General features: G+C 44.4%; 1 protein-coding gene across 3 annotated transcripts; it reads left to right on the forward strand.

Annotated features, from left to right (window-relative positions):
- Window positions 1-992: 992 nt before the first annotated feature.
- Window positions 993-23441, forward strand: SMAD9 (SMAD family member 9; the record flags this gene model as incomplete). Of its 3 annotated transcripts, none has more annotated exons than XM_080348185.1 (6): window positions 993-1404; window positions 7897-8154; window positions 11024-11161; window positions 12925-13146; window positions 18427-18683; window positions 22956-23441. In XM_080348185.1, the coding sequence occupies 6 exons, from the start codon at window positions 993-995 to the stop codon at window positions 23097-23099; spliced, it is 1431 nt and encodes a 476-aa protein (XP_080204311.1). In that variant the 3' UTR covers window positions 23100-23441. The 3 variants fall into 3 exon arrangements, with proteins under 3 accessions (XP_080204311.1, XP_080204312.1, XP_080204313.1); XM_080348186.1 differs by having other exon boundaries at window positions 11024-11134; XM_080348187.1 differs by lacking the exon at window positions 11024-11161.
- Between the last annotated feature and the right edge of the window lie 972 nt (window positions 23442-24413).

A 24413-nucleotide genomic window follows, 5' to 3' on the forward strand; every position in this document is an offset into this window, starting at 1 on the left:
CTGGCTCCAGCTACATTGAAAGAAAAAAAATAAAGAAAATCCCTCAAGAACTGAACTCTTTCTGTTGGACTTTGTCACATGTAGCAACTCATAGAAGAAATAACTCAGGATCCGTCCAGCGCAAACTGTGTCCAAAAGTCTGTGATTTTTATCCAAAAAACTTAAAATTGTTGGAGAGAGTGAAACAGGCTGGCTTGGCAAACAAAGTTTTCTCTTGCGTATGAGACAATGTAAATAAGCTTAGAGAATAGTGATAAATCTTTCAAATACACGAAATGAAATCTGTGAGTAGCTGAATTTTAAATTAATTTTGCAGTTAATATTTTACAACTCAAGTGAGATTGGAGAGGCAGAGAGGGGGTTGAAATCAGAAAAATATGCTACTCATTACTTCCATAGAATTTGATATTACAGATTTAATTTCGTTGAAGATGTTTGAACTGAACCTACAGCTACCAGCATGAAAAAAAAAAAAAGAGGCTAAATTTTCTATTGTAGCAAATGTAATCCCAATCCTGCAACAAATTGCCTAGTGTGTTAAACTCTAAACACATATTGAAGTGACTGGACACTTAATGCTTTCTGAGGTCCAACTCTAAAACGAGTGTGGAAAGTGATGTGGAGGAGAGGCTTGGACCCAAAATAAACAGCAAAAAACAAACAGAAAACCATTGAAAATTAAATACACATTTTGAATAATTTCTCTTTCAAAAGATTTTATTGAAGGAACAATTAAAGGAGTGTGTGAAGCCTAACGATGTATTGTGTTGTTATTCCAGGCTTCATCAGCAGTTTCTTGGTGTTTGGAAAGTTCTGAGACCCACCCTGTTGGACTGCTTGTAACCAGCGCCTAAGACTGCAAAAAAGTACGTGTGGAAGAACCTTTCCTTCAAGCGTGTCCATCTTAATATTGTGGAAACTCTGTGCAAGCCTTGCAAGGCAGGAGAGCGATTTGTGCTTCTGTTGACGCTCGTGTGTAAACTCTGCTTCTTATGCACTCCAGCACCCCTATCAGTTCCTTGTTCTCCTTCACCAGCCCTGCAGTGAAAAGGCTGCTGGGCTGGAAACAAGGAGATGAAGAGGAAAAGTGGGCAGAAAAAGCTGTTGATTCCTTGGTGAAGAAGCTAAAGAAGAAAAAAGGTGCCATGGAAGAACTGGAAAGGGCCCTGAGCTGTCCGGGTCAGCCCAGTAAATGTGTCACGATCCCACGTTCCTTGGATGGGCGGCTGCAAGTGTCTCACCGCAAGGGGCTTCCCCACGTCATCTACTGCAGAGTGTGGCGCTGGCCTGATTTACAGTCTCACCATGAGTTGAAACCACTGGAATGTTGTGAGTTCCCATTCGGCTCAAAACAAAAAGAAGTGTGCATTAACCCCTACCACTACCGGCGGGTGGAAACGCCAGGTAATTATATCATCTGCAAACAATTTGCATCTCTCTCTTAGCTCTTGCACTGGCAGGTCAAGTCTTGGTGCATCCTACCGAGTTATGCTGTAGAATCTGAAAAGGCAGACTCCGGCTGATGGAATGACCTTGGGTCTTTCCTTTCCGGCAGCTGGGCATGCGGAGCCCCTCCTCCCATGGGGTCCATGAGGAGCTCCTTGCCCTATGGGGTCCATGAGGAGCCCCTAGATCCATGGAGTCCATGTCCCACCAGACCCCAGGGTGCCCAGATCTTGTCCAGGGTGCTGAAATCTGCTTCTTCCCAGAAGTGGGTGCTGGCCGCCCTGGGAACGCTCCCCCTGCAAACCGGTGTCCATCTGCATGAAGTCTAGGCACCAGCCTAGGCTTGCCACCGTGGCTACATTTGTGGCTCATTGTCTGAAAAGCAACAATCAATGTATTAATCCACAGGAAAAATGTGTCCCTGGCTCTCTGTTTAAAGATTAGAGTTGCAGTAAGGTGGCTTATTCTGCTGTGGATATGAAACCAGGTCAGTTGATTTTTCCTAAAATGCCTGCTGGCCTGCTTTCAGTGGGATGTACTTACCTGAGTGGATCATTTATGTGAAATAAATCCCCCAAGTTCCCATAAAATTTTGAATTTTTCCATTGAGATCCCCTTTAAACTGGACTCCATTAGTACTGAAAACTTATGAACTCACTGAAGGATCGCTTACTGGGCTTTGTGTCAGTGAAACAGCTGTTAAAAAATCCTAGTGTTCAGTGCTGACTTCTTTAGGGATCTTAGAAAGCAGGGCTGGCAGAGAACTTGAGCAGTCATCCTGTTCTCTTCTATCCGTACTTCCAAACCAAAACAAATTACCAGGTACATTCCTGACAGATGTTTTTCTAATGAGCTTTAAAAATCCCATGTGATAGAGCCTCCACAACCTCCCCAGGCAAATGAATCTATTGCTTTGCTATCCTTACAGTTCAAAATTATTTCTAATGTCTAACCTAGCTCTCCCTTGCTGCCAAAAATCACAGTAATTTAATTTACTAATGGATATGGTTGGTAAGTATATACTTATTATTCTGTGATTATTCTTTGTCTGGCATGAACTTTACTCTGAGGTGACATTAGGATCAGATAAGTGAACTGTGGGATGTTTCTTTTCACACAGATGAAATAAGGGAAATACATCTGTTAACATTTGTTAAACAACAGGGACTGCTCCCTTTTCTGGTAATCCTTACTCTGCAGTGGAGCTGTCGTTTTGAAGTTGTATCTGAACTGCTGTAAACATTGCCACAACTAAAATTTTACAGCTGCACTGAGTGGTGCTTGTTGTCAACAGTTTTCAGTGGAAAGAGCTGATCTCCTGCCTTGCTAAAATAAACTCTTCAAGAATCTAAGAAAAGATGCTCATAAAATATCCTGTTTTGTGTATCTTTCTCTTTGAAGGCTGCAATCTTTAGTGTCTTCTCATTTTGTCTGCTGTAACTCCTATGTAGTTAATGGAGTCTCCTCAGTGCTGTCTTTAACCCTGTTCATCTCATCTGTTCAGTGCCCGCCAACAAACGCTAGTACTGCTAAATAACTGTCAAAGCTGCTTGTTCTGACCTTGAAACTCAGGAGGTTTCAGCTGTGAACACGTCTCTGTCACCTGTCTGTGCAGCAGAGTGGCTGCGCCTCTACAAGTAAATGAAACGGGGCCAAGATGCAGGTCTGTGTGTTGCTGAGTTGGTAGAGAGCTCCCGGGCACAGCTTCGACCCATGGGGACTCACACGGACCAGCCGTTCTCAGGGTGCAGAGGTTGGCCCATGGGATGGGCTTTGGGCACTTTGGACGTGCCCACCTTGTTTTGGAGGTGAAAGAGAGCACAGCTGCGGGGATGCAGGCTCTGCTGTGCCACTTCTCCACAGGACCTGGGAATTGTTCTTGGGCTGTCGTATTCACCCCTACTGCTCTTCTTAGGAGCTGAAGCTAACAAGTGAGTCACGACCCTGCTAGAGATGAGGTGCAACAAGGAATACAACCTCCTTGGGTGTGCTGGGGCAGCGGCAGGAGAGAGAACTTACACCACGGCAAGTGGCAGCAATGCGGCTCTGGCCCAGAGGCAATTAGAAAGCAGTGCTGCAAGGAGGTGGTGGTGAGGCCAGAGAAGACATGGGCTTCAGGAGGAAGTGGTAGCAGAATGATCACAGAAAGGGCTGGGAGTGTTGATCTATGAGCCAGTCTGTTTAGACAACAGTCCTCTTTTAACTACAGGAAGTCTGCATCTTGGCTCTTGGTGATCTTAGGCTTACATGAGATTCTCTGTATCTCATCTGCTGGAACTAAAGAATCCACTCACAAAAGCAGTCAGCAGTGCATTTCTTTATAATCCACAAGCCAGTTTTATTTTCATAGAAGTGTCCATCCTTAGGGGCTCACTATCAATCACTGTAGTCCGTCTTCTTGAGTCAAACACTCTGTGACCAGATCCATTAATTTTTTTTCAGGATGAATGAGTAGTGTCAAAGATGGGAGGGCCTCACCCTTTCTCTAATGGCCTGGCATATCTGTAGACCTCTGTTATGAGAGAGCAGCTTTAAGCTCTGGACTGAAATTCAGGGGTTTCATTACATCTGCTGTGTCCTCAGGTTGCCCAGCCATGTCCTAGTCTATGCTGACCAATACCATGCAGATTATGCACAGCTTTCATGGCTGCTACTAGTGTCCACAGCAGATTTTTTCTCAGGTCTGCTGAGCAGCAGGTGCCATTTGGAAAAAAACAGCAAATATTTGCTGTATTTGTGCAACATCCCACTGCAGAGAGGGGCTATGCCACCTAGCCTTAAAGAGATCAGTGTGGTGGTTAGACTCTGCTTCCCGCTTTATTGTTTTGCCTCAAATTGCTGGTCAGAAATCTGAATGGTTTGTTGTTGGGAGAAGCTGCAGTTTCAGAAAAATATAGAAGCTGCCTAAACATGTATCATATTATTTTTATGTGATATCATTCATGTGTAGATATTGCAGGTTCTAGTGTGCACCATTGCTGTATACAGCAAGAGCCTAAATTAACTTCTGACTTAGACTGATTGCTTTCGTCAAGCCTGAGTGGGACTAAGATGTGGTAGCCTCCCAGTAGGAAGACCACCTGATCATACTGTTGGCCATGTGTTTGGTGTTTATGAGTGGTCATGGGCATAGGGAACAGATGGATCTCGCTGAAGGGTAGGTCTCCAAAGGTAGTAAACTCTGCAGAGATGGGCTGAGGTGTGAAAAATTGCAGTGTGGATTTTGTACCTGGAGTTAAACTGTGAGGTACATGATAGTTTGCTTGCTGGCACCCAAAGTCACAGGCTCTGGGCACAGCCAGGTTTCCAGCAAGAATTGTTGCCGCTAAAGGGAACAGGAGAAAGCCTAGTGCAGGGATGGCAGTGGGAGGACTCAGAACATGACCATATGTGTCTTCAGTTGAACAAAGATCAATACTTGGGCATGCATAGAAGGAAGGATCCACCCGTGATTCTTGGTGGAGAACAACAGGTAGAAGAAAAGGACCCCACTGAGTGGAGACAACACAAAAAATTTATGAGGACAGACAGGTCCCAATGCACTCACTCAGTCACTCTGTTTCGTGCCTCTGGTCACACTTCCTTCAGAGTGGCTGAGGCCTGGAGGCTGACGACTGTTACCAAAAGGACAAGGAGAACAAGGCCCTCTGGGGAGCTTTCAGCCACAAACAAGAAAATCTCTGAATTCCTCACCACCACAGAGGCTTTAGCCCTCTGGGCAGCCACAGAGCAGTCAGTGGAAAGATTGAGTGAGGTGGCAAAAATTGTACAGCAGAGCTGAAATTAAGAGTACGCTGGTCAGAGCTGGGAAGGAGTTCAAGGCTTGAAAACTCCTCATGCTGACTCATTCAGGGCAAGTCAAAGACTTTCCCTGGCAAGTGCTGTTCACACACCCAGATTCTCAGCTTTCATTTAGAGAAGGAGTTGCATTGAGTTTTCACAGGGTGGAAGAAAGCTGCTTATTCAGCGGTGGTACCCGCAGCGTTGCTGTAGCACAGCTGTCCCTTGCTCAGCACTTCTGCTGAGTGCAAAGGGATCACCAGTTCCCCATTTTTTAAGGCTGATGGTCAGAGCTGGCTGGGCAGCAGCAGACCTGGAAAGCATCATAACCAGTTTGATGGAGCAGCAGAGGAAAACTCCACAAGCAGCGGCAGCTCGCAGTCTGGAGCTGCTCACAGGAGCATGGGGTGGGAGGGACCCAGCTCACCAAAACCACATCTGCAGCGGTGGTACTGGTCTTGTCCCAATGCACAGCAGTGAAAGAATCTGTTTCTCTCTGCTGGCTATGAAGAGATCTATAGGTGACTGGGCAGTGCATCTCAGATGTGAATACCTGTATTGGCTCTACCAGTCCTACCTGGAGAGTCTAGGAAATCCAAAAAGCTAAAGAAGCTGAAATACCTTTCCCTACTGAAGGACTAAAGAGGGTGGCAACAAAATCTTCATCCCACAGGTAAGGGCCTATCAGAGGCAGAAGGAAAGAAAGCCTCCAGAGCACCATCCTCGTACTGGCCAGAAGCTAATTAGAAATGTGTTGGACCAGAGAAGGATCTACATATAATCTCTTAACAGGTATCCCAGTGCCTGTGTTTCCAGGCAGGTAAGAAGATAACTTCTGCAATGAACCCCCATCATCAGTCCAATCTTTTGTATGTTTTTAGGGCTCATTTCTTCAGTTCATGAGTGACTGGCAAATTCCCAAGTGGTATATTCCCATGGGTGGGCAGGAGCGTGGTTTAACCCTGTCCCAGCTGCAACACAGTGTCACGTCCAGCAGGAAGGTGTAAACCTGCCATTGGCACCAGGCACTGGTCATCCTCCTCCTCCTGCCTGCAGACTGACACAGCTCTGCACAATGGATGTGCACTGAGGGTGCACTCCAAGGAGGGTGTTCCTACAGCCTCTTCTCAAGCACATGTCTTGCATTATCTGTATATTATTTGGTTTATAGTAGTCAATTGTGCTGGATAAATGAGAGTGAGTTGTAATTAAGCTGTGTTAGCTAACCTACCTAAAAAGAATTTGCCTTACCTTGACAGAGCTTTTGGGCCCAAACAATATGTTAAAACACGTTCAGACCATATATTACTGTCAGCATTTATAAGCGAGAGCGCACATTGCTGTTTGTTTCCGTAAGCTAGTAAGGACAGACTGAAAGATTACGGGCTGCTGAGTTTTAGGCCAGAGGAACCTGGACACTAGGTCAATAAATACAAGCCTGCTGAATTGTTCCCAGTGTTGGGACAATTCATCCTTTTCACAGTAACTCAGATTGCCTCGTTATCTTCTGTGGTGGCTTTTAGATCTACACAATAGCAACTGGGGATTCATTCTCCCTACCTGTGTTTAAGGCCTTAACTGAGATAATTAGACACTATGTGAGCTGGTAACTAACAGAGAAATCTTGGTGTACATGAATGGCCCATTGTAGGTGCGGTTCTCCCCACAAAGACTTTGGGGAGCCCAGTTAAAGCCTCAAGTTGAACTCTCATATTCAGAACTATTTAGCAAGCCTCTTTGTGTTCCAGCCTAGAGGCTGTATCATCATAAGTAACAGACTAGTTGGGTTTTCCAGAGTAGTTTGACTCCAGTTCTGCTCTCACTCCTGGTATGTCAGGATCCAAAATAATTGAGGTGAACTTTAGGTTTCTCAATGCAGCAATGCTGTTAACAGCACTGACAGTATGAGATGTAAATGAAGAGAAGCAACATCTTCTATTAGACCAATTTTTACATGGATTAATTTGGATCTCAGTGTTCTGACCTGTGTTTTTCATGTCTTAACTACCAACCATTGTCATTTTCCTCCTCATGCCAAATCTTTTCTAACTGTTTTGCAAGAACTTAATTAATATCATTGCAATATTTGAATTGCCTTTTACATTTCCTTTTAAAGATCTGGCTGGCAGCATTTTGAAGTACCTGAAAACCTTTTAAATATGGTGTTTGGCTTCAGGTCTGTGCTTCCTTTTGCCAGTCTGTAAAACACTAGTAGTAAAATAGGCAGTGTACTGCAAAGCACTATTAATTGTTATTAAACTTAGTTGTGGTTTTGGCGAATCCTAGTGATAATATTTAGCAAACTCCTGACATGTTCAGTCTTTCAGGAAGGAATAGGTAAATTTTGAGAGGGAGAAATGTGCCACTTGCATTTCTGTATGAGGGCTGTGTGCATGTGCTGTACCTGTGAATTTTATGATGCCTTGCTCAAGACAGAAATTAGTCCATATTGTGCACATGGAGTTGCTGCAACTGGCTGCAAATATGGAAAAAAAAGGTCCAAGAATCAGCTTTTGATTCTTGTTTTTGGACAGGTTTGCTTCCCTTTAATGACTTGTATATAGACAGCAATATTTGGGCAGCATGGAATATGCTTCTTTTTAACTTACAAGGAGATAAACTTTCAAGAGTGCAGTTTTAACCAGATTCTGTTCTTGTTTTTATTTTCAGTCCTACCTCCTGTACTTGTTCCAAGACACAGCGAGTTCAACCCTCACCTCAGCCTCCTCGCCAAGTTCCGAAACACTTCTCTGCACAGCGAGCCGCTGATGCCGCACAATGCCACATATCCCGAGTCTTTCCAGCATCCTCCATGCACCCCTTTTCCATCATCACCCAGCCACATGTTCTCCCAGTCGCCTAACAGCATCAGCTACCCCAACTCCCCTGGGAGCTCTTCTGGACCAGGAAGTCCTTATCAGCTCACGGGTGAGAATGAGCTTTCAGACATCCTGGCTGAGGCAGTCAAGGTTCTTGCCAGGGCCTGGGGTCAGTTGCCACGTCTGCGTGCTCTCCCCCAGCCTGTAGCTACAGATTGAACTGTTAGACAGGATGGATTTAGAATGTGATTTCTTGCAACTGTCTTTTATTATTGACTCCCAGTCCTTTTGACAGATGCTCAAGTGACTAAGAGTTGTAGTCATCCCACTCCTAAAAGTGCCTGGATGAGATTTCATGCTTACTGTAAGGGGAAAGTTGAGGAGTGGAGAAGGTGTGCCAGGCTGCTTTCTGCCTGAAGCTGCCCATCCAAGCTTCTGATACAGTCCACAGAAAAGAGCACTTGTAAGACCTAAGTTAGGCACCCCTAACTGAGATGGTCACGATAGGGACCTTTAGAAACCGCATCAAGAGGCAGGATAAAATGGGAGGATTGGTACGCAGAACTATTTTTTAATGTACGGTGATGTACGGTGATTCCACTGACTGTATAAACTTCAGGAAATGAAGATGTTTAACCATCTGGCCCAACACTTGGTGAAGCCACCAGGCAAATTCCTATGGCTTTGGAACGTGTTTCATCAGCTCCACAGTTCAGAGATTGGCAGGGTTATGTCACTCAGATGGTTTGCCTTGTGAACTCCTTACTTAGTACTGCTCTGATTACTTGAGAATATAACTATGCTTTTGCTGTTAAATATACCAAGAAGGTGTCAAGCAACACAGCTAAGAGCCGGCTTTAATATCAGACCATGGTTCACATTCTCTTCTGCACTTTGTTGTAACTCTGAAATAGTTTCAATGATCTCATCTTTTTCACAAAGATGAATTCAGGTCAGAATCTTGTAGCTTAATGTTTTAATTTCTCAACTACCAATTATTTAAGTTCAAGTCCTTAATGACATGCCTGTTTTGATGTTAAGTGCAAGAAAGGTTTTCATTTTTACAAGGTATTTGTAGTATTTGAACTTCCTTTTAAGCTGGACACTTTCAACACAATGTGATATTTTTCCTTCCCTCTCCATTCATTGGATGGGCCTTCATTTATTTCTTTTCTAGATCTGTACTTCAGATTAAATCATATTTAGCAACATCGAAACATTTTAGCAAGTAGCAGGACTTGTTTGTCTTCTCCCATCGTTTTGTTTCACCTCTGTGTAACTGAGCTGGATTCAGCGGAGCTGGTCCTGACAGGTAAATCAGGCCCATTCCAACTGTGTAATGACTCTGTCTCGTGCATTTAACTGAAGCTGAGACCTTGCAAAGCTACTTAAAAATGGAAGTGGCTCAACCTGAGCTTCAGTATATCACAGCACACAGCATGCTGATAAGCATAATTTGCCTTTATAACAATCAGGGATGGAAGACTATCTAAAGCAAACTGGAGTTACATCAAGAACCTTAAGTGGAATTGGTGTGGCCAAATATAGATGTCAACAATGCAAATTTTTACATCTCATGCAATTGTCTGTACTCTGTGTAATCAGTGGAGAAAAGCAGGCACTCCTAGAAAAAGATTCGTTGCATCTTAAGGTATGTGTCTAAAGTAGCTGTGTTGCACCGTGTCTACAGGTGCCTGTTTTTCCTTAGTGGGTATAAGAAGAGCTTATGATAGACATCAAAAATACCTGTACAACCACATTTTATTCCTTTCTGTGACTTATAGTGTCTTCCACTCTTTCTTGATATCTTGTTTTACTGTTCTAGATTTTTGCATTTTCTGTGGGAGTGTTATGTCATCTACGTGTTAGAAATATAATATATTATATGAAATTCCTAAATCCTGAACAATGCTTAAATAGAAAAACATTCCTGTGCGGTACTTACTTGGAAGATTCAATGGTTGTCTTATGAGACAGTCCACATTTATCCACTCTGAGTGAAGTTACTTTGTTTTGAGGGCCAGCTAACAGACCTGAACACAAGAGGAAATTTCAGGCTGGAGCCAAGTTAAACCCTGTCTTCTTAATGAGACTCGTAGTCCTGCAAGCTTGTATATGGCTATAATTTACACATAAGTCTACTGAGTTTCTGTTCAGTTGAACGGAACTACCCGTTTTTCATGCTTATGCAGTGAACGGCAGCATTTTCTAATATGAAAATGAGGTCCTTTTTTCTCTGTCTTTCTGAAGCCTCCTGTCTTTCTTGAGAATCCCCACTATAGACTCACTTTCTGTTTTCTAGCTTACTGTGCCATGAATGAAACAAATCAGGAGTGGGGCAGGTTGTGAGTTGATACATTTTCTCCATACTTTTTTCATCACATCCATTGCTCTTTGATGGAAAACTGAACAAACCAGAGGAAGCCCAGCCTTCCCTTGTAGGGCAGAGGTGAAAAGAGCAAATCTGGAGGGACTTTTGCCAACTCTGACTTTAGAGTATAAAGGCTTTCCGTAGTTGTTTTTTTTGTGGCCTGTGAAGAAAGACAGGTCTCTCCTGGAAGATCGGTTAAAGTTAGCTTCTGCTCTTAGATCATCCTCTTCAAGCTTTAAATTTGCAAGGGAAGTCTGGAATGGAAGGGTCAAACTTCGTTACTTTCTTAGGGTAAAAACTGGTATTAACAGAGAGCTTGACTGGACACCAGGCTAGGTCTGAGGGGTTCTGACTGTCCCTCTCTCTTTCAAGTGCAGCATGTCCAACATGACAGCCCTTCCTTCCCGTCCTTCCTGAACACGTAATGAGCTTAATCTGGAGACTGAAGGGAGGTCAGGTTGAGATTTGTGCTCTGTTTCTAGCCCCTGTCCAGCTAAACTATGCAGAAGTAGTGTTAAGTATCCATCAGGAAAAGCCAGGGGGGATTTACCAACGTATTGATTTAGGTATCTTCTCTTTCTTTTTGTTCTTTACTTCTTTATAATAGTGGAAACTCCACCCCCACCTTACCACGCAAGAGAACCTCCAGGAACCCACAATGGACGGTCAATGGATGCAATAGCTGAAAGTCAACTAGTGCTGTCTTTGCCCAACGGAGGTAAATCTGCCGATGGAGAATCTGAAAGTAAATAACCATTTGTACTATTCTTCCAATAAAAACTGTTAAGCAAAAAAAATTATTTGAACAAGAAGGTTCAGTGATGTATAATAATAGGTTTTGCAGTAAGGCCGCATACTAGACCCATCCATGAGCTAGCAGAATAGGTTGATTTAAGAACTCAGTGAATTATGTGTGAAGTTACAGGGTTTAGACCTTATTTGCATCCATGGACTATTACAGTTAGAAAGCTATTAATGAAAGCAAACACTGTTATCTGCATTATAAAGACAAAGATATCAAATCAAGGATGGTGAGGCAATATAACACACAGGAGCACTATCGATATCAGAACTGATTTCTTTATCACCTTCAGTTCTGGGTTTCAAGTACTTTAAAGCCTTGTGGCTGGGACCTTTCTTACTGCGTATCTTTGTATTAATATTACATTACTGGCTGGCTAGAAAAGAAAAGGAAATGTTCTAGTGAAGTACAAAGAGATTTTTACAGAAGGCCAAACTCTTTGTCCTCATGTAAGAGTGCTTTAGTGGGAGAGAGCATGCGTGTCAAAGTAGAAGGGTCTGGGATCCTCCTCACTTCCCTCAAAGCAACTTCATGAGCTCTCCAGCACAGTCTCCACAACCTCCAGATTAGTACTGGCAGGTGATGCCTTCACTATTCAAGGGGAATGCCTCCACTATTTGCCCAAGGGGAAATGAACCCTCTGCTGCGTTTTCCTTTGCCTTCCTGCTACTGCAGAGGAAAAATCACTTTTGTTCTTTTAGCCCAGCATATTCTAGTCCTAAACAGATGTTTTTTTGTGGAATGAGGACTGGACACTGTGCACACACATGCGCATTAAGATAAAATAATGCCGGCCTTCTGAAACAGTGAGGAACGTGCATGTAACACAGAACTGGAGCAGAAGGAAGATGAGGGTAATATTGCTAGTTACAGGTGGCTACACAGAGTGGACAGATAGTTATCAGACAGCAGTGCTTTTGGATAAATTGTCAAGATACTTCAGTCTCCTTACCATAGATTGCCATCCCTGATCACTGCCCCAGTCAATATTAGTTAGAAGTTTATGAGAGGTTATGCACAGAGGTGCTCTGGGGGCAGGAGGTCTCACGTGCCTGTGGTGGGCAGGCAGGATAAGGTTTCCCACTAATTCCTGTAGGACGAATAAGGCTCAGAGATTCTGTTACATTTTTGAGTCTTTCTCTGAGTTAGAAAACCTGGGAAGGGGTAGATCCAAAATAAATGACCTTGCTGACATTTCTGCTTATGGGCCCACATGGAAGCAGAAGGCCCCAAAGCATGCAGAAAATTGGGGGGAGTGATTCTGAACTTCAGAGTTTGGTATTAGGCTGAAGGCCTGGCTCAGTTTTTACTTGCTTTGAACCCATCTGTCATCCCTAGCTCCTGCTGCTGTGCAGAACAGATGTATCCCTTACTATTTTCAGTGTAGAAATTGGGCCCTGGCTCAGCAAGGAATGTCAGCATGTGCTTCATTTAATACAGTGTAGTTATCACTTTTAAGAACAAGTGGGACTCCTCAGAGGCTTAGAGTTAAGCTGGTGTATCAGGGCTTTGCATGTTTGGGGCTTCAGTCATGAAATTAAGAAGAAACAGAAGCTGCTGTTCAGATAGAGCCTGACATAAGTGACTGTTCAGATGAAGAGCCAAGGGGGTGTTGCTTGGGAGGGAGGGAGGAAAGGAGACAGAGAATGATTGTTTAAAAAAATATTACTGAGACCTGAGCAGCTGGCTAATTTTATTTTCTACAGACTTTCGGCCTGTTTGCTATGAGGAACCCCAACATTGGTGTTCAGTTGCCTACTATGAACTCAACAACCGGGTAGGAGAGACTTTCCAGGCTTCCTCTCGAAGTATCCTTATAGATGGATTTACAGATCCCTCAAACAACAAAAATAGGTTCTGTCTGGGGCTGCTCTCAAATGTAAACCGCAACTCTACTATAGAAAACACCAGGAGACACATAGGAAAAGGTAAGAAGAAATCTCTTCTTGTTGGGAATATTCAGAGCTTGAAAGAACCGTGTATTGCGTTAACAAACCTAGCTGATTTGTCAGATGTGCTTGTCTTAAAACCAAAGCTTTGAAATTATTTCTGAAATAGAAGAAAAAGAGCTGATGCTTTTCTGACTGCTCCTTAGAAAAGCTATTTACTTGGCCCGCAAAGAGAAAAATGTTGTTTATAGTTGTGTGTTCTAATTTAGCAGTATATATTTTCATTTTATTTATTAGAGCTTCTGGCAACTGGGAATATTGCCATTGAAATGCCACTAAAAGGATAATTGCTGGTGCCTCGGGGCTGGTTCTCCTACTACCAAATAACAAAGGGAGATGGATGAAACACTTAGTAGTTATTTAGCTGAAGAACTCTACCAGCGTTGCCTTTATAGCTTTTTCCCTCCTACCAGTCTGATCCCTTGTCTTGCCAAATTCCTGACAGTAAACCTCAGTTTTGGATTGTCCCTCCAGCAGTTCTCCTTGTCTGCTCCGCTTCTGGTGGACACATACTCTGTGCACACAGGATCATACGATATTGGTGACAAGTATGAGGAGACCTGACTTGGACACGCGTGGCTGCACACACTCTGTCCCAGCTCACTAGGGCTGTGTAGGCCCTGATGTTCTCCCAGAACTTACTGTTGTTTGTGGTGGTGAGTCAGAAGCCCTGTACCGGCCACTTCTCCCTGCACATGAAGCTTTGCCCATTCTGGTATATCCAGTCTAGACTCATTATCTTGCCAACCCAGCCTCTCACCAGTAGCTGCCTGGGAATGGATTTCCCACTGGGCTAATTAACTCTAATTGTTCCACACCTATTATCTTGTCAACCTCACCTCATTTCCCAGGCCTAGAGCAGTATTTTAATTGGCTCTTGATAGTCTAGCATTGAATGACTGAATACGAGGAAGCTCTGAGACGAATGTGGCACAGTTTTTACAAACATCAGTGAAACGGAAGGTGAGCGCAGGAGATGTTGCACTGAGCTCTTGCGCTTTTCTCCAGAAGGGAAAGCACTTGTGTTGCAGATGCGCAGTGTGAAGCCGGTGTGATGCTACAAGTGTTGGTCATAGCACTTTGTTGCGAGAGGTGGCAGTGAGTTGTACTTCTAACTTACACCAAAAATAAAGCAAAGCTTCTCCATCAGCATAAGCTGTCAAAGGGGTGTAGATCAAAGCTGAGCCCAGCCCTAAAGGAAGAATGACGAAAGACCCCAGTCAAAGCTGTTGTTTGGGGATGTTACATCCTGTGACTTTCTGCCCGAAAAGAGGAAGAGATAGAAGAGAAAGAAAATGAGGTAAATGCTAATGGTCCTCATCCATTCAAATCCCAAGATCTATCTTAATTGATTAAAAGCTCTTTAAAGTCTTACACTAGGAATCTGCCCAAGGGAAGGGAGCAGGTTGCCCAGAGAGGAGCTTAGTATATCAGAGATCCTTAATTTTACTGCTCTTCCCTGTTCATGCAAATCTTGAAAAAAACATGTTCAAGTGAAGTAGAAGTGGCACCAGTACAGGCCTGCAGAAGAGCACAGAGCTCCAAAACTGTGTAGTTCAAAGGCATGCTGGACAGATGAAAGCTACTGAAATGGATACAATTGTCACATGTTAACAGGAGAGAAAAAAGAGTGAGTAAACAAGATTAGCTCAGTAGGATAAGGATATGTGATTGAATTGTCATCTAGTGTATCAGCATGAAACGGTTTCCTAGAAATACCACATCAAAGCTAAAAACAATCCAGAACACAATGCAACATCTACTAGCAATTGGACCTGTTTCAGCAGTCAGACTTCAAGGACAAAAAGGGGACTTCAGAGTGTCAAAAAGATGTGGATGCTTGGAGACTGCTGAGTCCCGTTTCTGCAGAGAGCAGTGAAATCCCACTAAAACATATGGAACTTGGATTTGATCTTCTACAAATATGTATTCAGCTGCTTGGCTTCCTTGAGGGTGCTTGTCCCTGGTGAATGAATACCAGAAGAATGGAAATGCACACTGACATTTCATTACTGCTTTATTTATTACTCTTAAAAAGTCCACAGGGAAAAAACAAATTGTAGCCTCTGCTTTCAGAAGTGGCTTTGGTGTTTTTGTTGTTGCAGTACACAGTTTTAGGCAATGCCTTTGAAAGTATTCATTTTTTTTCAGAAGTTGGGTTACTCAATATACTCCGAAACTCCAGCCTTTAAAATTTTTCACCTTAGCACCCTGAAGTGTGTTCACCCTAAATCGGAATCCACACCTGAAGATTTGAAATGTGGTGAACATTTATGTACTTATTCTTCTCTCCCTACGCTGTGTTCTCACTCGATCTGTTTACTTCAGGAAGTTATAGGGACCCCGTCAAGGCCAGCTGGGACTTTTGGGTTTTCAGTCTTTCTCTTTAGTCCACCTTCCACAGCAGGGAAAGGAGACACAGGTCAAGCAATAGCAGTCACAAGGTGCAAAACACCATAATGTCTGGTGCAGTTGTGCTGGAGCTGATGGCTGGTCTAATGGAGCTGTCATCTCACCCATGTTCCCAGTGCAATATAGCGTATTCTCTGAGCCGCACCTCCTGCCTCTCACATCTAATTTGGGATCTTGTGGGTGCACAGAAGTAAAAGTCAAGTGATGGCTTGAAGACAGACTTTAAGGTTCCTGTCTGAGTCACCCTGGAAGTCTATGGGAGAGCATATTTTTCCCTGATTGCTTTCCCACTCAACCTGCTTTTCCCCAAGCTTTTCCCACTTCTGTTTAGAAGCTGTTTTCATCCTACGGATGTGTTGCTGTCCCTTGCTGTCATGACCACAGAATGATGAATCAGACTGGAAATATGTAACCAGTTTTTTTTATGAAAGACAACAGGAATAAAAGTAATTAAAACTGCATTATTAAAGCATAGTTATCACTAGCTTGGTAGGCTTTGCACTGAGACTCCGTGAACATGTGCATTGGTATGTAAGGCTTTGAATGCTGTACCTGGGAACAGGAGGGTTTTATTTTTATTTGGTGGTGTTTTTTAGGAGAACAAAAAACTGAGTTCTTGCACCTCTCTAGGTCATGGGAGGGGTTCATCTTACCTGATCTAGCCATGGGAAGGGTGAATGTCTAGGCATCTTCACAGGATCACTAGGCCTCCTTCAGGGTGTGGTTTCATGCTCAGATTTAAGCAGTCTAGGTCCCTGTTGCCACGCTTGCACTGATGAAGATCCCACTGCAAATAAATCTCCTTTTGTTTTGTTTTGTTTGTTTGTAAGTTTATGGTCTGGTCCTGTTCCCCAGTCTGGATGGCTGCCCAGTCCCCGGCTGTTGCTGCCAGCCTGCAGGCAGGTGTGGGAAGAAGCAGCAGGGGCAGGGAACCAGAGACCTGTTCAGCACCTGCACAGGCTTCCACAGTGTGAGCTGGCAGTGAGCCTGCATGTAGCGGGTGGAGTGAATCATAGAATGTCCTGAGTTGGAAGGGAGCCACAAGGATCATCAAGTTCAACTCCTGTCCCTGCATAGGACAACCCCACAGTTCACACCATGTGTCTGAGGGCGTTGTCCAGTCTCTTCTTGGACACTGTCAGGCTTGGGGCTGTGACACCTCCCTGGGAAGCCTGTTCCAGTGCTCCACCACCCTCTGGGGGAAGAACCTTTTCCTAATGTCCGACCTAAACCTTTCCTGGGACATCTTCCTGACATTCCCTCGGGTTCTGTCATTGGTCACTAAAGAGAACAGTTTGGTACCTGCCCCTCCTCCTCCCTTTGTGAGAAAGCTGTAGCCGCCATGATGTTTCCCCTCAGTCTCCTCTTCTCCAGGCTGAACAAACCAAGTGACTTTAGCCGCTCCTCATATGGCTTCCTCTCCAAACCCTTCACCAATTTCATAGCCCTCTTCTGGACACTCTCCAGTAGCTTTATATCCTTTTTATGCTGTGTTGCCCAGACCTGCACACAGTGCTCCAGGTGAGGCCGCACCAGTGCAGAGCAGAGCGGGACAATCACCTCCCTGCCCGGCTGGCAATGCTGGGCTGGATGCACCCAGGACACAGTTGCCCCTCTTGGCTGCCAGGGACACTGTTGGCTCATGTTCAACTTGCTGTCGACCAGAACCCCCAGATCCCTCTCTGCAGAGCTGCCTTCCAGCATCTCATCCCCCAGTCTGTATGTACAGCCAGGGTTGCCATGTCCCAGATGCAAAATCCGGCACTTATTCTTGTTCAACTTCATGTGGTTGGTGATTGCCCAGTTCTCTAATTTGCTCAGATTCCTCTCCAGGACCTCTCTGACCTCGAGAGTGTCAACAGCTCCCCTCAGTTTTGTGTCATCAGCAAACTTACTAAGCAATCTCTCAAGTCCTGAGTCTAAGTCATTTATGAAGACCATCTGGTCACAGTGCCTCTCATCATCTATCAGCTAGAGAAGACATCTACACATTTAGCTTATACAAGACCCCTAACTTTAAGGTTGCCAAATTGGGTGAAGATAGACTCTTTTCATGCAAGCAGATGTCCTGGCAGGGACCAGAGTATTGAATGGATAGAAGTGCTTCCATCTTCATTTCTCCAAGGCATGGTAAAAATTTGGGAGTTAGCATTAATAAGTCACTCTGGTACTGAAAATTCCAGAAGGAAATCAATAATTTCCTTGTCAAGGTCACGTTGAACAGGATCTGATGAGTAAGTCACATCATGTAAATACAAATACACGGTTCTGTTGTGATGGATGAACCGAAGTAGAGAAAAGCTGGTTTTAAGTACAAACCATGCTGTGTTTGAACTGCATGAGATGGATCCTGTAGTAAAAAAGTGGCTGCAATGAAGTGGGTCTTGGTCAGTGTGCATGTGTTCAATAGGGAAAATAGATTTGGATGTGTAATGCATAACAGATTTGTCAGTTATTTGACACTTTTGATCTATGCTTTGTGTATGGTTGACATATGTTTGACATTTATGTCAATGTGTGTATGTATGTGTATGTGTCATATTGTTGAGTTGAAGTAAACCAGCCTTCACTTGAGAAACAAGGCAGAACATCACGTGCCAAGTCTTTTTTCTCCTATAGCAGTACCTCAAAATGGCATTTATGACAACTTCCTCGTAATGTTGGTGAGTCCATTGTGCAGATATACACAAAGTTTACTGTCTTTTAAAAGGCATTATACAGGCACTGAGTGCCTGGAATGCTCCTGAGATCATATGCCTGCACGAGTTAAAATACTTAAAGAATTGCTGGTATAAAATGTGTTGCAAACAATGAAGAAATAATACACGTCATTTTTTCTCTTTGAAGGTGTTCATCTTTACTATGTCGGTGGGGAAGTTTACGCTGAATGTGTCAGTGACAGCAGTATTTTCGTGCAAAGCCGCAACTGTAACTATCAGCACGGTTTCCACCCAGCCACTGTCTGCAAGATCCCCAGCGGCTGCAGCCTCAAGATCTTCAACAACCAGCTCTTCGCCCAGCTGCTTGCCCAGTCAGTCAATCATGGTTTTGAAGTGGTGTATGAGCTGACCAAGATGTGCACTATTCGAATGAGCTTTGTTAAAGTAAGGATTCTTTATTTTCTCTTGCATTCCTTAAAAGGCAAATCCCATCATTTGCTAGCTTTGGTGCAAAACTGGACTCTATCAAATCTTTCCCAAGTGGGGTTTTAGGCACCCAACTTGCAAATAGCAATTCAGACTGCCTGTTTTCCAGTATTACCTTAAACTTCTAGGTGCTCAAAATCAGTAGCTTTTATGGTCTACCTGTAAATGTATTAGATTCCCAAAATTAGGTATTCCATAGGATTTTGTCTAAAATAAGCGGAGACTGAATCATGTTCCCACATTGTTTGCATAACGAGCTCGACTTAGAGGGGCTTAGCAACATGTAAATGCTGTAGCATTTGTGATCTGTCCTATCATTGCTGGTTTGCAATAGAGCTTGGTAGAGCCATAGATCTGAAAAGAATGTCCTAATGTCTCGAGACTAATTTACATTCTCAGCATCACTGTAGACTGGTATGTATGGTCTCACTGAGTCCTCCTTCAGCTCCCATTGTGCTTCCTGGGAACTGTTGTTTGCCCCCTGTCTGATGCCTGGCAAGAGACTGTCTCAGTTTGTAGTAACATCCACTCTGGCCAGCCACACTGCCAGAAGGGCTTCTTGTAAGCAGAATGCAAAGTCCAAAAGAATATCTGACCTTCCCTCTGTTATTTGGAAGAGACAGGAGGCCACCAAATCCATTACTGTTTCCATGTCTTTCATATCTGAACTTTGCAGTCTGACTACTCTGTGTGAGATCTGCCAGTCTTTGTGGGGTTTCTTAAATCTTTTGAATGGCCTTCTCACCAGGATATCTCTTGACTGCTTTTAGCACTTAGAATTTACTTAGGTGTTTATTGTAGCATTGAAACCCCACAGAATTGTGGGTATTTCGAGACGGTTTACAGATGCACTAAAGTGACTTTCCCATAGTGCTTCTGGGGAGAGCTGACAATGTTAAGCCTGCAAACTAGAGAAGTTGCACCATTAGAAGCAAGTTCATCCTGCTAGGTACCATAGCGAGTGGCTTGAGTATGTCCCTTTGTTTTCCAGATTTGGTTCTACACAAATGACTGAATCAAGCTGACTGAATTCACATATAAGATACTACAAAACTGCTTGAGGCTCAAGCCCACTTCCCTTATGTTCTGCAAAGCAGATGAGTTGAGTCCCATGCAGCTTTCTGCTTCTGACTCTTTTCAGCCATCCTTGGCGACCCACCTCCTCAACTGTCTGAGAGCGTTAAGGGTGCCCTATAACTTTTCCCAAGAGTCCAAGCCAAACTCTGCCTGTGACCACGCTGTTGCATTTTTCTTGGGAAGGAACTGACATCTTGTTCACACGCAAGCATTAAGGGAAAAAAAGAAAGCAAGAAACCCAACAAACAATATTTTCGTTAATGGAAGACGTGAATGGGCATGTTGTTTGTAAAGGCAGTGTAGCCAGTTCCGCAATATTTTCATTATCTCAGCAACTCAGGGGCAGTCTCTTTGATGTGTTATCTGCCTCCTTGCCCAGCATGGCAGCAGAAATGGTGGTGTTTATGCACTAAATAACGCTGCTGCCATATTATCACCTTGCTTTGTTGAAACAATAGCAGCCCTATAGTGCCTCAGGCACCAGAAGACCAGTGCAAGGAGTTATTTTGAACCCTTTCCCATAACCTTTGGAAAATGGCTATGCAAATCTCATGTAGGTTCTTCCTGCCTGGCCTGTAAAAACCCTTTCCTGTACTCAGTCACCTCAAATTATTTCTCTCCCAAGGTGTGAGCCCTGTTGTGTTCAGTCTGGGGACCAGAATGCCTCTGGGTGTTGGGTATGCAATGCAGGGAGAAGCTTGTTGTCTATCAGAGCCGCACACCAAGAGCCCGCAGGTGCAGGGCAGTCCTGTGGCTTCTCCCATGATTCGTGGCCAGGTGCTACGTGGCCACCCACAGCCCACAGGGCAAGAGGAGCCAAAGGGCTGGAGAACCTGCCTCTTACCTCATCAGTGCTTGAGCTACCACCTGGGGAGGCAGGGATGGGTAGGGACCAAGACACGAGAAACGTGCCAGAACTGCATTAGCTTCTGGAGGCAGGACATGACACAGAGGGAAGTGAAGGTCCTGTCACCTCTGATACCCTTTGTGTTCCTGCAGAGCAGCTGGGAGGAGCTCAATCCTCAGGGAGATGTGAGTGTGTCATCAGTGAGAGCAGATAGGCATTTCCATCCCCTGAGCACTGCTGGTTGCCAAAGCAGGATGACCATTGTCCCTTCTCCACAGATCAGGCAGCCGAAGCACAAACTGGAGAGATGGAGAGTTTCTCCAGTCCAAGGTCGGAACCCCATGCCCTTCCTTCCATGTTTCCTCAGGTTTTGGGGCTAAGGGGACGACCCAGCAGATGTGGCAGCTCAGCGCTCTGGGACGTGGCTGGATTGGGGGCTGGAAAGAGCTGTTGCCCACAGGAGGTGGGAAGGGCTGGCAGGAGCAGCAGGAGCCCCCAGCTGATTCTTTATGCTGGAAGGCACATTTCTGTTCTTCCCATGGGGGTATCGGTACCCCCTTCCCACCTCTGCACAAAACAGTTGCCAGTTTGCCAGTTGCTCTCATTTTACTCCCTTGTTAAGAGAGCTCCACCTCCAAGTTCAGTTTAGCCCTGTGGATGAAAGATGCTACCTGTGGCCCAAGAGAGATATATGGGAGGCACGAGGGGTCCTGTCCTCCTGGCTTTTCCCCTGCTGGGAGCTCCAGCTGGCAGCCTGAGACAGCAGCGCTGGGATTTTGGGAGCTGCCAGCAGAGGGAGGTGGCCAGCCACAGGCCCGCACTGTCGGCTTCCTCCAAATCCGACAGGTTGTGATTGCAGCCTGCAATTCCTATTCCTCCGGATTTTCCATCCTTCCAGTCAGTAGACGTGCACTGATTCCTCTGACACTTGCCCTTCTGACCATGTATCTTTATTACAGCTGAGTACTGCAGACTTCACAAACTCAGAATTCTGACTGCACTAATTTAGAGAGTGGCATTTTATGCAAACGTTTCCAGAAAATTAATCTGAGGTGCCTGCAAACACAGGCCCTTCCTAGGTCAGAAAAATGCTGCCTATTTAAAAGTACTCTTTGGGCTTTGGTGGGTCCATATCTTACTCTTCTGGGGGATGGATTTTATGCAGACCACTTATGGCATCAAGTTTTGGTGTTGATCCTAGTTTTGCAGCTGATCGTCTAGAGAAGTGGGTTCTAGCAGCTTCAGTTGTCTGAGTTGTTCAGCACTCTACAATTTAGGTACTTTTGGCAGTCATCAATCTTAATATACCTCAATGTCCTCTCTTCATGATGAATATTAACCCGCCTGCCTGGCATAACAACAGGTAAGGCTCAGCTTCTCTGATCAGACGCCCACAAAGGAAAAGCCTTATCCTGCAGCAGGACTGTGTTTTGCACGTTAGCCTATGGAAATACAAGTTCGTGTTTGGTAGTGAGACAGCCAAGGAGCTGTGAGACTTTGGGCTGTGACTTGGTTGTCTGGTGTTGCTATGAAATCAGGCTGGCTGCTTCACAAGCAGCCACTGTGCCCACTCGAGGTGTGGAGACTTCTGGTTCTCTTTTTTCCCTGCCAGCACCACATCCACATCTTCTGTCAGACACTCCATATCCCTTATATCCCCAAAGGGGATGGAGAAGTTACTCCAGGACTTTCTACAACAGACAGACGGGATCTCCCATAGGAAAAGAAGTCATGTTCAAGGATAGAAAAACTGTGGAAAATGTCTATACATAGATTAGATACAGTATATAGGAACCATGCTGGAACTTTCTAGGGGTTCAGATAAATACTTAGAACTTCTAGAGTCTCAGATTCATAGGATGCTTCTCTACCAATAAATGAAGGAGTGCCCAGGATCATTCCCAGATCCTACTAAAGTATTACGACGGGACCTGGGCTGCTTCTCTTCTGTGCCAGACAGCAGGCTGGCAGACTTTCCTGGGCACGTCTCTGGGGTGCGAACAGCAGGGACCATTCCTCATGGGCTGTTTGCAGGCAGCCAAGCTTGGAAACAGGCCTTTTCCATCCCAGCTGGTCTCAGCACCTGGAAGTGTGACTGAGCATTTTTAATTTAATATTATAGAGACCCTGATAACTATGATAACAATGACTTTAAAAATGAGCAAAGTTTCTAGAGAAAATTATCCCCAAGGCAAAGCATTAAATCTTGGGACTACCTGCGGTTGCATTAAACTTTCAGTACTGGAGTTGTGATTTAATTTTATTTTTTTTTTAACTCACATTTTGGTCCTTTGATGCTTTTATAGGGCTGGGGAGCAGAATATCATCGCCAAGATGTTACAAGCACACCCTGCTGGATTGAGATCCACCTGCATGGACCATTGCAATGGCTGGATAAGGTGCTGACACAAATGGGCTCACCTCATAACCCCATCTCCTCAGTCTCTTAAGAATCATCTCTAGAATTCCCTTAGGATGGATGCTATTGCAGGCAGTGGCTTATAGGATTTCCAGTGAACAGAAGCTTCTATATGTAGATGTATGTAGATGTAAATATATCTATACATAGTCTACTCTTCTTTTTTTTTTTTTCATGCTATGTTTTGTGGTTTCCAGTTATTCTGATGCCAGTACAATAACTTTAGAAATTCAGGTATAGCATATCTGTTCTCTAGTACAAAATAAGCCAAATTCCTGCAAGAGTGTGAAACAGTTCCTGTGAGCATCTTCATTCCTCAGCCAAGCCAGTATACAGTGCGAATTCTCTGCACTTCCATGCAGATTCAGAAACCTGGCTGTAGCTGTTCCTAGTAGGTGAAATTCACCCCTCTGCAGGCAACCAAAGTCAGATCTCTGCACTGTTTATATCCATTTTACATCCTAATTTCAGGTCTAAAAGAGGACCTTAGGTTGTGCACAGGACTTATGCATAGAGATGACTTTTATCCAGTGAACTGAAGGACTAAACTGCAATTCCAGTCTGTCTCCCTACAGCAAAGCACGATGAGACAACAGATCCTCTGAGGAGCTGGGGCACCCCTTTCTCCCCCAGGAGGAGAGAGCCCTCAGCACATGTTCAGCACTGGAGCCTTATCAGAGCATTCTGAATGCATCCGAGTAGCCTGATACTGTTCACACAGCTTACGGTACTGCTGCACTGAAAAGCAACAAGCTCCTAAGAAAAAAAAAATGAAATATATGCCTGTAAGTTTAAAAACTAATTAACTTCCAGTGCTTTTTTGCAAAGTACATACATACTTGCATATGTATCTGGCATGTAAATTGAATCCTATCCATTATACAGTATTGATGTAGTTTGTTTTAAAGTTAGGACTGTCTGTAGTAACACTACTGTGCTGATATCAAGGGTACGTCTAAAAGGGACTTGAACTGTGATTCAGAAAAGGGAAATGAAGTGTGCGCTGAAGAACTGAGTAATTATTTATCATTCGTCTTGGAATAGTCTGTGTGCTGGGAGCGGGAAGCCCCATGCTCACGAGATGCAAGGAGGAGGAGGAGGTGGGAGTCAGGCACATCCATCCCCTGTGCTGGGCCAGCCCGCAGGACCTGACCGCAGTGCCCGGGTCTTCGCTGACAATCACCGCATGTGTCCCCATGGATGGTTTTGCATCTCAGATACAGGCTTCATTGTTTGCAGGGCTTTTGCCTCACCTGCAGAGGATAGTGAGGCAGTGTAAGCCACCAACCAGCAAGAGTGAATCTATATGCAGAAAAAAGCTGCTTGTCCGTGGTCCTTCTGTAAG

The sequence above is a fragment of the Nesoenas mayeri genome (assembly GCF_963082525.1).
Source record: "Nesoenas mayeri genome assembly, chromosome: 1".
Classification (NCBI taxonomy): domain Eukaryota; kingdom Metazoa; phylum Chordata; class Aves; order Columbiformes; family Columbidae; genus Nesoenas; species Nesoenas mayeri.